This window comes from Sturnus vulgaris, chromosome Z, assembly GCF_052056855.1.
Source record: "Sturnus vulgaris isolate bStuVul1 chromosome Z, bStuVul1.hap1, whole genome shotgun sequence".
Taxonomy (NCBI): domain Eukaryota; kingdom Metazoa; phylum Chordata; class Aves; order Passeriformes; family Sturnidae; genus Sturnus; species Sturnus vulgaris.
In genome coordinates this window covers 56,313,760-56,331,525 of record NC_142283.1, presented here as the reverse complement: position 1 = coordinate 56,331,525, position 17,766 = coordinate 56,313,760, and the positions used below count along the sequence as shown (strand labels likewise).

General features: G+C 39.2%; 1 protein-coding gene across 1 annotated transcript in view; it reads right to left on the bottom strand.

Annotated features, from left to right (window-relative positions):
• PGM5 (phosphoglucomutase 5) overlaps positions 1-17,766 on the bottom strand; it is a 69,798-nt gene that overhangs the window by 24,210 nt on the left and 27,822 nt on the right. The window contains exon 7 of the mRNA XM_014882268.2: positions 1,762-1,877. Within this exon, the coding sequence (XP_014737754.2) occupies positions 1,762-1,877 (116 nt within the window). The remainder of the gene's footprint in view (positions 1-1,761; positions 1,878-17,766) is intronic.

Genomic DNA, 17,766 nt, shown 5'->3' with positions numbered 1-17,766 from the left:
GTTTGTTTTATATACCTCCACACATCAGCCTGCATGCAGCAGCAGGTGCACTTAGCACTCTGTGGGCTAAGGAACCCACAGGAGCTCACCATCAAAACTCTACAAGCTCTTTCCAGTTAAAATCCACACTTAGCTTTCTTCAGCATGATGATGAGCCAGGAATTTTTTTCAAATAATTTGTGTGCAGCTGAGGTCGTATTGATGTCTTTAGACCCACCCAAATTTCATGAAAGTATCTGGTTTTGCATGAGCAAGTGCAACTTCAGTATTTAGAGGGAAGTGGTGCAGAACTGGCCCAGTGAAAAAGCATTAAAAAGCAGTGAGAGTTGAAAACTCCCCAGTTCACATCTCTCATGGGTTAATGGAGATGCAGCTCAACAACACACCACAACATTCTGAAAGGTACAAGATCTTCCTGCCCTTCCCCAAATTACATCTCTCTTAATAACCTCACAGAACATGCTGTAGAGGAAGTTTCTATTCAAAAGATATAGTCAAGGCAATACAAACTGTGCCATTCAGAGCAAATAGTAAAGGCATACAGTTTGCTAATCATGGGACATTGGTTTGTATTGACAACAAAAAAGAAATTAACATTCATTATAAATTTAAATTCTCTTCCTTTTTATATATAAGTCCCAAAGAAATAGAACATATTTTTGATTTTTGCATCATAGTCCATTCAGATCCATACAGCAAACAAGAAGATAATACATAAAGTGCCATGTCTACAGCTGCTTAAAGGAAACATTATTTTCAAAAAAGCAGCATTCTGCTCTAACTGAGCAGAACCAACAAACTTAATACTTGACATAAATCAATTAAAGCAAAATGAAATTTTAAATCAAATTTCACTGCATGGTAAGTAATTTTCCACAAAAAGCTGCAGCCAAGGTACTACACATTCGAAATAGAGAACTCCATAAAACTCACATCAAAATATAGAATAAACTATTATCCAGGCAAATTACTAAGTTATCCTGGTCTGTGTTTTTTCAAAAAGACTTGTAATATAGCCCCACTAATAAACAAAAAAGAATTTCTGTGCCAGAATCCAAGAAAGAAAAAAAAGAAACACTCCAAAATTTATTCTGTTATTCTCATAAACTAAAACCACATTTGTGTAATTTACAGACTACACAGTTCAATTATTTGCCCTATTGCTTACTGCCAATACTATATTTCTGATCGCTCAAATTTGTTATTCATTCTGCATTCTGTTGTTTGATTGATTCTTGAGACTGATAAGGGATAAATATCTAGGGAAAACACAAATGCTGACACGTAACTGAATTTCTTCTAATGATGATTTTATCTGATACTTGAGCAATTGTGATGTTCCAAAAAGGACAGCCTGGAACAGTTTTGTTTGGATGCACCATCAGATATACCAGTACACCTATCCACATTAGGAAAGAACATGTGGCTTCCATATTGGCAAAATCCCTCCAAATGCTGCTGCAGTGGAACCAGTGAGGCTTTTTTGCATTATGTTCAAGTCAGAAGAGAGTGCCAGGCACCTCCAGAAGCTGTCTGGACAGTACTAAGATTGCTTGCCACTGCTGAATATCCATTTTCCACATTTTTCATGCCTCAAGGTGCTGGACACCACACTTACAAGATGAACCTCAAGATGTGAACAACAAAAAGTTGTCTGTTTCAACACGAGACAGAGCTAACATGCTGGTTCTTCTGGGTTTGACTTGAGGCATCCAGGAAAAATTAAAAGTCTGTGGTAATTTTTTATTATGTATTGCTTACCAGTGCCAAAACTCTCCTCACCACAAAGGGAACAACGTCCAGAGTCCATGAGATTGGAAAAGTATCTCCATCCTGCTGGCGTCTCATACACAGGAACCTTCATTACTTTTGCCACTCTGGAAAACATACAATAAAACAACACATGATTAAGATGGTGCTTTTTTTACATATAATATGAGGTCATTACATATGGTCTGAGGAATATTCTAGGTCTCATTACATCTCCTGATAGCTGGGCTAGAAGTAAAAAAAAACAAAACCAAGAGCAGATCAACACCTAACTTCAATCAAAACCCAAGTATGTTTATACATTAAGTGTATTACTTTGGAAGATGTAGGATTTCAGTTCAATAGGCTTTACCGGTATCTTTCTCTTCTTACTGACCAAGATAAAGCTAATTTAAGGATAGACAGTTTTGTAATAGTGTAATAAAGTATCATGTTGAAGCACCTTCCTTTACAAAATACAGACAGCCAAATATCAAAATGCTTGAAAGCAACTTTTACTTCTTGCAATGTATTCAAAGACAAGGAAATACAGGAATGCTTCCATTAAGCAGGATATTTTTTTAAAAGCCTTTCTCAGTCTCAACCTGAATCCCAAATAATTTTCTGTTTCTTATTATGTAATACAAGAAACCCTCTCACTATTTGGGTGATGTGCCAGTGTTTTCAAGAACCAAAATTAACCACCTTATAAGCTGGATGTGCATTCTTTCCCCCAGCTTGTTAACTGGTAAATATTTCTGTTTGAAACTATAATGACAAAAATCCTTTCTTGGACTAAAAAACAAGAAAGAAAGAAAATGCACCCAACAACTCTAAAGAACTCCAAATACCAAGATGGGATTTACACAGAATGGGTATTACCAATCTTCTTTATAATTTTATTTGCTGGTTTTTGTTGTGTGCCTAGGGTTTTCAGAACCAACTGTTTCATAATACGAGAAGTAAGAACCCAGATATAGTGAAGGGTATAGTGAACTACCAAGGGCCTTACAATTGCTTCAGCTAGTATATCTAACAACATTTCTTGAGGCAAGAGAGTTTACTTAAAATTAACTCTAGTCAAGCCAAAGCAAAGCAGATCAATCAAAGGTGGATTCAACACACTTAACACAATCTGTCTAAAAGTATCAAGGTGAAAGTAGTCACCCTTCTGATTGACAAAACACCTGTTTTCTGATGGCACATCTCTCTGTCTTAAATTAAGTGCATAAAATAGATGAGATAAACTGTCAAAATATGCCAGTACTGACCCCTTAAAAACCTGGTACATAAATATATCTAAATGACAGAATCACAGCATTGTCAAGGTGGTAACAGACCTTCAAGATCATCTAGTCCAAATGTCAACCTAGCACCACCATAATCACCCCAAGTGACACATCCAGACACCTGCTGAATACTTTGAGAGAGTTACTCCACCATCTCCATGGGTAATTTATTCCAATGTCTAGCCACTCTTTCAGTGAAAAAATCTTTCTAATATTGAATCTGAACCTCCCCTTGCACAATTTGAGGCCGCTTCTGCATTCACTTGATGCATGGCAGAAAAGATTGATCCCCACCTGGTTACAACCTCCCTGCAGGCAGTTCTAGGGAGTGACAGGGTCCCCCCTGACCCTCCTCTTCTCCAGGTCAAACACCCGCAGCTCCCTCAGCTGCTCCTCACAGGATCTGTGCTCCAGACCCTTCACCAGCTCCACTGCCCTTCCCTGGACAAGCTCCAGCACCTCAGTATCATTCCCCAAGTACAGGGGGACAATCCCTGCCCTGTTCCTGCTGGCCACACTATTGCTGGAACAGGCCAGGATGCCATTGGCCTTCTTGGCCACCTGGGCACTGCTGGCTCATGTTCAGCTGCTGTCACCAGCACCCCCAGGTCCTTTTCCTGAGGGCAGCTTTGCAGCCACTCTGCCCCAGCCTGTGGCACTGCCTGGGGTTGTTGTGACCCAAGGGCAGGACCCAGCACTGGCCTTGTTGAACCTCACACCACTGGCCTTGGGCCATGATCCAGCCTGCCCAGATCCCTCTGCAGAGCCTCCCTGCCCTCCAGCACATCAATGCTCCTGTCTGATGGTGTTACGTGGGAACTTACTGAGCTGAATTCTATCCCCTCAGTCAAACGATTGATAAAGATGTTAAACAGGACCAGCACCAGTACTGAGTCCCCTGGGGAACATTACCAGTGACCAGCCACCAACTCGACTTAGCTCCATTCACCACTCTAAGTGGTGGCACAACAGTTCAGCCTTTAAGTGTTCCCTCTCAAACTTTTACTCTGTTAGCCTGCACTGTAATGTAGTCTCCAAATCAACCTTTCTTTTATGTAAGAATATCTATTCTCTTAAGTTCTCTCCTATTCAGCCCAGGTGTTCATTTTTTTTACTTATATAGTTCATCTAAAATGAGTGATTTTTAAATGAGATAGAGTAAGAATTGCTGATATTTATTTATTTGAAAAGGGCCCAAAACGTACATGAAGAAAAGGGTATTATCAAAATTTTTAATCCTAAACTTGGATTTCATACCTCTAGTTTAGAGGTAGGGGTGGGTATGTACCTCCTTGTGTTTATACAGCACTACATATATTACTGACCCTCCATAAAGAAGGTTTCACAGGGCACAGCTGAACAGGTTTCTGTCTGGCTCTTCAAAAAATCAAGCACATAAAAGAGTTTAATCTCTGTGTGACAATAACTTCAGGCTGAAAACAGGACTGTACTGCCAAAAAAAGAGGAAACAATAAACAAGAAGGCAATACCTAACATGCTGGGAGAGCAAAACCTTGTCCTAAGGTAGCCTAACAATACAGCTGGAATATGTTTGCTTGCAGAAATGTTCCCATATCCTGGTACAGTTTTTGGAGTAAGAAATCCTTTCCCATTTACTTTTCTATATTCCTCTAGCTGGGGAACAAATAGCCTAGGATGGACTTAACCCAACAGAGTTCTATGCACTAGGCTAGCAATGAAAGCACAAATGTTGTTTCTGTTGGCATGTGGGCTCTCCTTGTACAGAGTTTACAGTATGCATAGTTTATAGTAGAAATATGACAGGTTGTTCCATGCAACTTCTTTTTTTGCTGTTGTTTCTGGCTCTTCATACTTCAACAGAGTAAGAAGTAGTACACTGAAAATTAAGCATATGCCTATTTTACTGATATTTTTCTGTAATAAAGAGTCATCACTGGAAGTCTCAATAAATACAGAATGTGCCTTTATGCAGCCTTTAGACATTCACGGTGAAAAATCACCCCAGAAAACATGAGGGAGGTTCTCATATGAAGGTGCAAAAATTCTCAAAGCTGCAGACTCTGAGAAATAATATGCTGTATTAGATCAAACAGCTAGTCATACAAAATACAGGAAAACACCCTCAGAGGAAGGAAACTAATATGTGACGGTGAAATTTCTAGATCTTCAAAGCCAGGGAAAACAGAGATTAGATGCGGGAAAGGGAAGGGATTTTTAATACTCCTACATCTAGATCTTTCTAAACTAAAAATACTACTGGGTATTACTTCAGTAGAGAAAAAGCCGAAAAAAACCCATAATCTTCATTTTACCAGAACTTCTTTTTTCCTACTTTATATTTACCAGTCTGCTTTTTTATAGACAAAATTCCTAAATCAGAGCTTTCAATCAATGCTACAGCAAGAAGCCAGATTTCTTTTTAAAGAAGTTCCAGTTGAGACTGGTAGAATCCCTGTGGACCAAAATTTGGAAATCAGTTTCTGTGTACTGCTGAACTGACCATTTCCAGCACAATTTAATGGAGCATATGGCTTCCTGATAGAATTGATAGATGCTAGGCAAATAAATACTTAGGATAAGGATTTTTTGGGAACTTGCAACTCCACAAGAACTGCTGATGAGTCACAGTAAGGATTTTTATCTCTAGCAAATCATAGGTCCATTAATAACATTTTACAGTGTTTTTAGAAATGTAACTTCACAGGACAGTTCAACCAAGACTATGTATGTACAGCTTTTAAAATTTCTCTTCTTTCTGTGTACTTGCACTAGAATCCTAAAATTTGGGGAGTTAAAAATGTAAAGTCAAGTAAATATAAAGAGTTTTGTTTGTATAAGACCTCTTGATGAGAGAGGATATGACTTCTCTCAATAAATGAGTCTTGGAACTGGTACTGCAAGTGGTTTATATCTTGCAGAGGTCTCAGGTAACACAGTAAATTTTATGTGTCCTTAGATATTTATAATGCATCATCAAGATACTGATGCAGCAGTGCACCTGTAAGGGCAATACCTCAGGCTTTGAGCTTACATGTTGTAGGTATTGGCTGTTAAAAGGCCTGACTTAATGGATGGAATATACTTCCAGAGCAACTAAAAATAAAAACTAGGAAAAAGATGCCCTATAAATAGGTTCATTTTCCTAGTCTATCTGAAGTAAAGGCATTCTATTTATGTCTAACCACACAGTTGATATACCTGCGTTTATATGTTCCGTGAGTATGAACTATGTTGAAAGAAGACAACAAAACATGGACAATTCTGGTTCTTGTCGTCCTGGACATTTAATGGGACTGACTTCAAACACTACTCTTGCTTGCCTTCTTTCAGTGTAAGCACTCACTACATCAAGGAGATAATACAGGAAAGTTTCTTCTTGTCTGTGTCTAGCAGTAATTACCCCTTGCTAGACTAGGAAACAGAGTATTTACATTTGGAACCAAAATGAAAGGTAACCTTAGTTATAACCTTAGGATAAAAGGTTTTTCTAGTTAGTCTGCCCACATCAGAACTAGTGGAATTTATGTTCCTAGGACGCTGAAATACTAATTAAGGAGGAAAAGCTAAACCAAACAAGAGTGGACTGGACTTTTTGCAATTACACATGTTGAAACCAGTACTTTGTGATTATAAAAAAAGTAGGAGCAGATGCTTTTAAATGTGGAAATAACAAAATTAATGAAAATAGGAATATAAGTTCTTGTACAGTTCCATAATTAAATTTACTCTCCTACTGTTTCACAGTTTCACTGTCATTTTAATTTTGAAGAGCTAGACCCACACTACCTATACCGACTGCCCACTTTTTATTCAAACATTAGGAGAATGTATACAATGCAACCAAGAAAAGTAGTTTGAGTTATTTCATGTCTAGAAAACAGAATTACTGGAGAGTTTCGTACCAACACAGAAATGTGAAGCCAATTCTTGAACTCTACAATAAGTTTCACTTAAGCATGCTAGCCAGCTCATAAGAAATTATAGCCTTCTAATAAAGATCAGAATTTTTAAAAATTTCCTGACAGAAAAAAAAAATGTAACAGCTAGTTCTAATATTACTCCTGAAAGACCTAACAGACTAATGTGGAAAACTTTACCTGGCAACTGGTCTACTTATTGTACAGCTTCACATCTGAATATCCCAGGTCTTTTTCCTTATATTTCATAGCCACCTACACGTCACCTAACCAGGAAAACAGAGGGTGCAGGACTCTGTAGCCCAGATAATCTTCCTTGGAATTCTAAAAAGATTAGCCTGCTAAACGTGTAAAAAGATAACTTTCAATTTTAGAAAACACGTTCTTTTATTTAAAAGTATTAAAGATCCTTGTGACAACTTTCTTTCAGTTTTCAGTAGCAACAACAGACTATTTTTCACAGATAATCTAATAAAACAAAATGGTCCTTGATGGCATCTCCCTGACTTGATGGTTTTGCACTAGCAAAACACCTCTGACACCAGCAGAATTACCCTGTCTTACATTAACAAGAGTCAGAGGGAAGTTTTCTCCAACCTCATCTCTACAATGCCACAAAAACATCCTGATGAATATAAATCATTCAAATACAACAACTTGCAGCAAGCTGACTTTCTTGTGCCAGTGAAACTCTTATAACTTCCAAGAATAGATCAGTCAATCACCCAGAACCATCCTGCCAAAGTTGTGATGCCTGTTCATCACAAAGATAAAGGTCACAGCACTGGGGGAAGGGCTTTCTATGAGAGGTCTCATGAACTTGTAGAGATGTAAGTGACTGGCTAGAGTTTTGTCTTGTGGGTGAAATGCTATCTAGGGTAAATGACAGCATCACTTTCATTCTGGAGTCTGAACTTGGAGTAAGGAATAGGCAAAAATGAAAGAAACACCAGAGAAGCAGCTATAGCATCTCCTTGTCTCTCATCTTACACCACCTGTAGGTATCAGCTGACACGTGAAAAATGCTTATAGTGCCCTGGGTGAACAGGCTTCAAAACACTGACTGGTGTTCCATGGATACACTTATTTTCAATCCTACTCCTCTCAATGGAGCCAGCACTGAGGTAAAAAAAGTGCTGTAATTCAGAGAACAACCAGTCTTACTCTGCAGAAGGGTAAGCACTGACAGGCACTAACAATCAGGAATTGAAAGAACTTGTGGTACAGACGTGGACCGCTGAAGGATAGTGTGTTGTAGCAGCACTTCAAGAGAGAACAAACATCTGTAATGGTTTCTTTCAGAGTTACTATAGCTATAGAAGGAAAAGGTCTCACACTAGGTCTTCTAAATCTCTACTTAGCCACTGAAGTAGTCCATGTTATGAGGCTGATAAAGCCTCATGTGGTTTTATGTCTGAAACATATTTTATTGCAAAGACAAGACTATTATTTGACTGAAACTAAAAGAAACTGTTTTTCTTTCCACTTCTATAGTTTTGTTTCATGCAAAGAATTAAAAATATCTCAATGAGGGACCTGCTCTTTATTTATCAAGAGGATAACTTCTCTAGTTGAAAATAAGTCTTCACACAGTCTAACCTTAGCCTATAAATCTTTGTATTTGATATTTTACTGCCTGAGTTGCTTGGATTTTTTTTCTAACACTCTGGACACTTCTGAGGTCAACACAAGTGATTTATGTTTGCCTTCATCAATTTTGCTATCCCTTTATTAAAGATACTGAGTTGGCTGTTTTCTAACCATATACTACAGAATTTGTCTTAAGTGTACTTGCAACCAGACCCAAAACTAAATGGTTTCATTCTTTGGAGCACTCTCTTCAACATTCAATTTTTTCTGCAAAAAACACCTAAGTATTTTTTAACTTTCTTGACACCATGGTCATTGCCTGATTTGTCACTGAGTCCCTATCCCATTTTCACTGCATGGTATTTCCACTTGTTCTCTCTTTGGTCCCTTCTTCCCGATGTTGGAAAGCTCTTTGCTACTTCATTTTTCAGCTTCTGAAGTCTAATTAATCTCACCTTTGGTCAGTTCTCTCTTCATTCTTACTTCTTAAGATGCAAGAGTCATGAACCAAATGGTTGTAATTTTTTTTAGTCCCATCTTCACTCTTTATCTATGCAACTGTAATAGACTGTGAGAAATTCACAGTAGTAGCAATGACAGCAGGAGCACTGGCACCAACTATAACATGAAATAGATGTTCTGCTTCTGGATGTTTTCACTCTGCCTGCACCACCTTCCCTTAAAAGGCTTCAACTGCATATTATGCAAGGAGCAGAACTAAAACAGTCACCTCCCTAATATGGTCAAGTATTACAGTGTTACTCCTTCCCAGTCTTTAATTTATTAAGAAAAAAGCAGTGGAATGCTAAGCCCTTGCACACAACACAGATAAGCATGACACATCACTAAGATAAGACATAAGCTGTCATATCTGGCAAAGAGGCTGTCAGGACCCTAAGGCAGAGAAAAAAGTACGTAGTAGACAAGTTCCCATACTTTTTGCTTTCTAGTACGCTACATCTCACAGAGAACAATCACAGTAAAAGAAATCAATAAAGAAAAAGCATCTGGAGACACTTTAACTATGAAGCATCTAAAAAAGTAAGGACTTTTTTGTTTTCCTTCCTCGCAACCCCTGTAACGTTTTAGCTAAAATACTTATACAGGTGGAATAAAGACATGCTGAATCAAACTCTGGTGTTCAGGGGCAGTTTCTGTCTTGCAAACTGGCAACTTCATGTGGATTTTTTTTGGCTGACAATAGTCCTGAGTAACGGATTGCTGATAATTGCAGAAATGACCAATAAATTCTAATCAGGACTATGTGAATTAGCTTTCTATCAATGAAGCCTCCTTGCATTCATGTAACATAACTTGTGCCAATAAAACAGCTCCAATATTTTCTTCTGCCTATCAGTCTCGCACTGGCCTTTCTTTGTTTTTTAAATCTTTCAACAGCAAAAACTAGAAACTGCCCTACCAGAGAGGCAGTCATAGAATCACAGAGTCACAGAATCACAAGATGAGTTGGATTGCGAGTGACCTTGAAGATTATCTAGTTCCATGGTAAAGATGGAATTAGATGCCATGGGTAAAGATGCCACCCACTAGATCACATTGCTTATAGCCCCATCCAACCCGGCCTTGGACACTTCCAGGGATGGGCTGTCAATAACTTCTCTAGGCAACCTGTTTCAGTGCCTCACTACCCTCACAGTGAAGACTGTTTCCTAATATCTAATCTAAAGCTCTCATATTATAGTTTGAAAACGTTCCCCCTTGTTCTATTACTATGTGCGCATGTGGAAAGCTGTTCTCCATCTTTTCATAAGCCCTCTTTAGGTATAGAAAGGCTCCCCCAAGGTCTCCCCAGAACCTTCTCTTCTCCAGGCTGAACAACCACAGATCTCTCAGCCTGTCCTCAAAGAAGAGGCGCTTCAGACTTCTGATTATCTTCACAGTCCTCTTTTGGACCTGCTGCAACAGGCCCACACCTTTCTCATGCTGACGACCCCAGAATTAGATGCAGCACTGCAGGTGAGGTCTCACAACAGCAGAATCCCCTTTTTGAGCCCGCTGGCCACTCCTCTTTATGATGCCATGTGGGACCATATCAGAGGCATAACACAAACCTACATATATTACATTTGTTAGTCTTCTCTTCTCAGCTATTCCAGACACTCCATCACACAGGGCCACCAGGTTGGTGAGGCACAATTTAGTCCTTAGTAAAGCTGTGCTGGCTGCCTTGAATCACCTCCTTATCTTGCATGTGCCTTAACACTGCTTCCATGAGGATGTGCCTCACGATTTTCCCAGGCACAGAGGAGAGGCTCACCAGTTTGTAGTTCCCAGTCTTCCTTTCTCCCCTTTTTAAAAATAGGAGTGATGTTTCCCTTTTTCTAGTCTCTAGGGAATTTGCCTGACCACCGTAACTTTTCAACTATGATGGAAAATGGCTTGGCAAGAATATCATCTAATTCCCTCAGGGGCCTGGAGTTCATCTCATCAGGCCTTATAAACTTGTGCCTATTTAGCTTCATCAAGTGGTCTCACACCCGCTCTTCACTGCCAATAATAAGAACTTCACTCCCCCAGGCCCCACCTGGATGTTCAAGGACTTGAGAGATGTGGAAAGCCTGACTGCCAGTGAAGATGGAGGCAAAGAACTCACTGGGTACCTCAGATTTTTCCATTTCTGTTTTCACCATTCTTCCTTCTCATTTACCACAGCCTTTATTTTCTGGCCTTCCTCTTCTGAGCTATGTACTTATGGAATCCTTTCTTGTTATTGTTCATATCCCTTGCCAAGCTTTCCTGACCCATCCTTACACATCCAATCTGTATCTCTATACCCTTACCAGGTCACCTGTCTTGCTTTATTGTCTTTTCACTTCCTTCTTACTCCTCAGTTTGAGAAGCAGATCCTTGCTCAACCATGCTAGTTTCTGTCCCACTCTTGCTGATTGTCTAAACACTGGGATGGAAAACTCTTGTGCTCAAAGGAAAGTGATCTTAAAGAGTTGACAGCTCTGCAAGGTGCTTAAGGACAGACCAAAGGTCTGTTCTTCACTCCTTAAGGACAGTTTCCCAGGGGATCACATTTACTAATTCTTTAAACAACTGGAAGTTTTCTTTTCTAAAACTCAGCACCTGGACTATGTTCCTTGCCAGGCCCATGCTCCTTGCAATCACAAACTCAACCCAGGCATGTTCACTACATTCCAGTCAATCTCTGCTCTTAACCTCTCTAATGAGCTCATCTGCACTAGTCCAGGTCCAGTAATGCTTCTCCTTTGCTCAGTTTAGATAATAAATCCATGAGTACAATCTACCTGGCTCGTGTCTTGTAATACCACAGGATGCATACAAGAAACTCAACTACATGGAACTCATGTTCAACACAATCACCACCATATCTAAGGAATACTGTGTGGAAAGTCAAACACTTGGCTTTAAACCTGTAAACCAAACAAATTTAAAACTTACTATCTCCCTTTGACCCCTTGAAGTTCATTGGAACTCGGAGCAGACTTGCACCATCACAAGGACGATGAAAGCACTCATCACGGAACTCAAGCTCCCCAATACCCAGCGTGAGGCCTCGCATTCCATCACATTCCTTGTTGCCACCTGTAGGTCATGATGTGAACACGCAGCTCCGTATTTCACACTTTGCTTCTCCTACACAGGTTCTGCAGCACCTCAGTCAAATGTTACAAGCACCTTGTGCAACATACAAAAAAGCAGCACTCTAAAAAGTACCTGAGGCACTTTACAAAATAATAGTGTCCCAATCCCCACAGGTAACTTTCCAATTCTATCTCAGAGGGTAAAAGTAAATTCATATGCCTAACTGCATAGTCAGATACAGAGCCAGGGGAGCACTGCAGAACTGAAATGCATTTGTAAGCATTTACAACAGCTGCAGCACAGCTCTGCTTCAAATCTCTGAGAAAGAACTGCAGAAAGCCACTGCCTCTTCCTTACTCCTCAGGGAGTTAAGTGGTCAAAGTAAAAATAGCCAGCACACTCTGCTGAGTCTGCCTTTGCCTTCAAAACTAATGTGTTAATCCTGTCCACTCTGGGCAGGAGGTGCAAGGATACTTTTTATGGATTCTGTACTCCGGCCTTCTCTCACTAATCCATGATGGAGTGAACTGCCACTGATGCAGAACTCACTGGTGAACAGGGATGGTAAATGCACCTTTAAAAAATACATGAAGCAGATGGCATGCAAAGCTGGGATTTATCACCCCACACTCGCAGGTGCTGCAAAAAGGTTATTGTTGTAGTGATCAAAATATGAAATTACTGCCAGTGTTAGAACTATCAAGGGCATGAAAGTTACATATATGTTATAGTGAGATTGCTACCATCCCAAATTTCGGAGTACTACGGGCCATTAAAGAATCTGCTTTCTGGAAAGTTAAATCACTTTTAGGAAGTTACCCTGGTGGAATCCTCTTACGCAGGCCTAGGTTTTAAGGCCTTAAGTACAACTTTGGCTTATAAGTCAAATGATAAAACAGAATTCTAGCAATGAGATTCCATAGGAGAAAACAGTTCTCAGAAGTGCTAAGTGTTTAATTCCATTTAATTGAAGTTTGTATGCATAGAAATTGAGAACTATTCCTCCTTTTGAGGAAACTCAGCCTTAAAAAAAATCCCATCATAGATTTTATGACAAGCCCCTTACTTCAGACATGAAACTGGCCAATAAGACTGTGGCATCTACTTCTGCTCAGTCAGACTATTACGGTATGGATACTGCTATCAGCACGAAAGCATGGCAGGTCAGACTACAAAACACACAATTTCTTGCAGTCTCCAGAAAATAAAAAGCATCATAACCTAAACCTCTTCTATCAGCTTTAAAAAAACCTACAGAAAAGATTTTAGTATGGAGAAGATCTTCCAAACTCCAACTCCTAGATAACAGCCTTTGATACACTAACAATAAAATTTATTTGAATAAATACTGTCTCAGGTGATGTTTGCTATGAGAAGAGTTACTAAGGAGCACTGTCTTGCTCAACTGTATGTACATTGTGAGGTCAAGCGAAAACCCAGTATTCCTACCTTTTTCTTAAAGAAAAGTTAATTTAATCATAATGCAAAACCCTTAATTTCAGATGAAATATTTGTGCTCTCATTACAAACAATGAAACCAGATCTTAAGTGAATTCATTTTTAACTGCTAGAAATTACTCTTAGTTGTCTTCTACTTGGAATAACTTGATTGCAAAGTTTTTTTTCCAAAATATTAATAAGTTTACCCTTTTTAACTTATCACACTACAAACACTTATCTCTTCTTTCTCTTCCACTGAATGACAAATTTCAGAACGAATCCACTGTGTTTAGAACTAACCCAGACTGTCAACCTGAATGCCTGTATCTGGACTGAGTTTGCTAAGAGCAGGCATTCATTTTAAGTATGGTATTTATAACAGTGTTCTTTTCTGCTGTGTGTGCAGAAAAACGCAGACAAGATGACAATAAGCAAGAAAGGAGACTAGAAAAAAGGGTGCAGCATTTCTCAGGGGCAGGCCTTCAAAGTTCATAGCCAAAATTTTTGTGGGAGGACTAATGATTTAAGTTCTTCTGGATACCCACCCACTTTAGGCACCTCTGAAGGTGAATAATAAAAGCTACACTGAACAAGGGAGCATGGTGTGGGTACCTGTAAGCTCAGGGTGAAGGAGCTATCTGTTAAGCAGGAAGCAGTCTGGGTACATCAGTGTGGCACTGTGCCCCTGTTGGCTGGTCTCCTTCAGGCCAGGTTTGGTGCTTTGCTGGCACAAACACACAGGCAGTGGGACTCTACAGATTATCTCTGCACTCCTCTGCATAGATACCATGTAGACATACGGGCTTATCCAGGCTTCCACAAAAAACACTGCACTGTTTGAAGAAGAAGTAATTCAGGGTTTGCTGAATCTGTATCTTCCTTATCTGCAGCAGTGTAGAGAATGTTCACAAGCTTTACACAATCTCACACTACAGTACTCTCCGTGGACACGAAACCTCAACTTCTGAGCTGTGCTCTTCAGCACTCTTCCCCTTCCATGTCTTATGCCCTTCTGGCCCAGCTTCAGCATGCCACCCACACTGAGATTTATGAAGAGATGCAACCTAGGAGGTTTGTGCCGGGAGATGCTGACTCAACCACAGCACAGCTTCAATTTCTCCTTTACAGGACAAGTGCTTTATAAAAGCGTTCAGTGCCAGAAAGAAATGAGTACAAAATAAAATGGATGAAAATAAAAACCAAACGAGTAATAGAAAAACTAGTCCTTTTATGCAGATCTTATTTTTTTTCTATATTCTCCATCCATTTATTTTTTTAATAAACTTTTACAAAAAGCTTTCTTATTTCCCTTCAAATCTCTAGGGGTTCTCATGAGCCCAAAAGTAAAATGTGCTTAATTTTTTTGCTGAACTGGTACCAAGAGGAAAATGTCAACTATTTTGCTTTACTGAGTATTAAACACCCCTTATAAAGCAAAATTAGTTATGTGGGTTGTAAGAGCTGTTTCCAAGAAATCTGCTAATAAATACAGTACCTTACAGACAAAAATACCACTCCTTGCAAAGAGGGGAAAAAACATTATACCAAGGTGAATACATCTGTGCAAATAAAAGTAAGTTGGAAGGTTAATTGTTCAAAAAGGAGGGAAGAAGCAATTTCAAAGAACAAAATGCATGTGTTCATCCTCTTGGCTTCTGATTTCTCATAATCATTTTTAATCTATACAGAAAAACAGGATGTTGTCAGCATACTGTGTAAAGAAGCCAAATGATTCTGTCGTATAACTACACCTAGCAGAGAGGTTTATCTGTGCCTGGACTACAGATTGCATAGGTTCCTCCTGCCTAGCCCCTGCAGACTCCTCCTTTGTTTTTAAACAGAGGTACCAATAGGAAAATTCCATTTTCTAGAGGAAAAGCTCTAACGTTGCATCTGAAGTCCATCAAACCAATTAGCTTGACAATGTATCAGTCATCACTTCTAAGTTAATTGTAGCTGAGATGGACTTCAAAGCTTACAGGAGGAAGGCCAATTTGTCAGACCCACATGAGCAAAAAAACCCCTCTAGAATAAAGAGTTACTGAATATTAAGAAATTAATTTCCTTCACTGAGATTCTGCCCACATAGATTCTACTAACTTGGGGTGACCTTTCAGCACACTCCAAAGCCACAGGGTAATGTATAGAAAATTCAAAGATAAGTAATTAAATAAGGAGCATGTAATACAGCTCTGGGGCACGAGCAACAGGCACAAGAGAAACACAGTAGACTCCTTGCCCATTTTTCCTCAGGTACGGTAACACTCTAAGACATGCTAAAGCATTACCAAGACTCTCATCCATTCATCAGTAATAACATTTAACATTCTGAATGATACATTTGAAGAATTTCTAGAAAAGTTACTGCCAGGCTTTCCACAACTCGTCCCAGTGAAACAAAGAATTGACTGATCTGATAAAAATAACAAAGTCCTCTAAAAAATATGACAAGTGGGCCTTGATACGTACTACTTTTAAAGGTGGCTATAAGGATAGAAATGGTGAGTTAGTTCAAGCAGCAGATCAGTATCATTATAGTAAACTCAGCAGGACATTCTAGTAATACATCATTTCAGTGATTTACAAGAACCTTAATTAGCTCTCTATGCTGGCTGAGCGATATCCACCACAAAGACAATTTCTGCAAAGAAGCTAAGTCAGATTGAAACTGGACAAGGAGCATACAGTTCACAGACTGGTAACAATGTCAATAAAATCCTCTAATTGGCAAAAGCAAGAATAGATCTTAAGCATTTCTAAATGATGGAGGAGAAAAACAAACCCTATTTGTGCAGAGATTTGAAAAAAAAGAAGCAGACGGAGTTTTAGTTGTACCTGATAGGTAGCCGATTCATTTGAACAAGAGGAAGTACTCTTAGAAATCTGTAAGCTCACAGCAGTGCTCCTGAGATGACATTAATTTAATTTTAGACAACAATTTCTTGTGTTTCTGAAGAACAATCTACTCAACATTCTGTTAACTAGGAGGGATGTAGAATTACCTCTCGATTCTGGCCTCAGAGCTGGTGTGGACCATTGCCCGAGGGCTGACAACCAGTGCTGACTGGCCCACAAAGGAGTTATCCTTACAGTCCCATCATGTTCCATTTTCTCTAAGAAATTAATCTGCACTTGAGAGGAAAGAAACTGAGAAAAATATGACACTGGATGATTGCAGAGATAAATCAATCCAGCAGACTACTCCAGCACTGAGTGATCAGCCAGACAGGAGCATATCCTAAAGAACTTAATTCTACAATTTACAAATAGAGGTACAATATGACTAGGCTAATTTCCTAATACAATTCAGCAGTAAGTGTACAGAGACATTTGCTCTATCTATATTATTCCTCTCTGGAGCCAGTTAAACAATCCATAACTACACATACCGCACCTCAGATCCGTAGTACCAAATGAAATAAACAAAAAAGAGCAATCTTTTAAGGAAATTTTAGTTACTCTGTAATATTCTGGCAACCTCATGATGTTGCTTTAGTGGCAATAAATGCTACTTGGACAGCAAAACCACAGTAATTTTCATCAACAACAAAGCCCATACTACTTCTCATAAACTTAAATGAATTATATAATTGATAAAAGTGATGAAAACACCAAAATTCTCGCTAGGTTCCCAGTCAACCCAGTTAAGATAAAAAACTGTATATGCATTATAGTCACAAACAATATATATGGGCAACATATCTTCTTTTTAACTTAAGTAATACACCCCTCCATGTATAATATGCAAGTTTGTGAAAACACCATCATTGGCTTTGAAATGTACTTTCCCATAAACCCAAACTTGTAAGTCTGGTAACTTCCAACAAAATGTACTGCAGCAACTAATGTTGTTTCCAACCGTTTCTCTTGGTTACAAATGTACTGGAAAGCTTTGCACAAGATGCAGTCCGTGTAACTCTTTCTCATTAGGGGATTGTTTTCCTCAGTGTGTGGGATGTTAACAGGTGTAGTCATCATGATGTTCCACACCAAATGCTGTCTCATGTTGCTTTAGTCATCAGTTTGAGATTCAGATCCAAAATGCATAACTTCGCACCCTCTTGCAAATGTTTCAAAAGTCAACTCCCAAAGGAAGTATAGCCTTCAGGACAGCGAGCCTGTGACTCCCTGCCTTGTGAAAACCTCATTGTCCTTTTCACACAAGCTCTCACAGAATGATTAGAAACAGCTGCTGACATATACAGTATTCAGCTATGGCAAGGCTA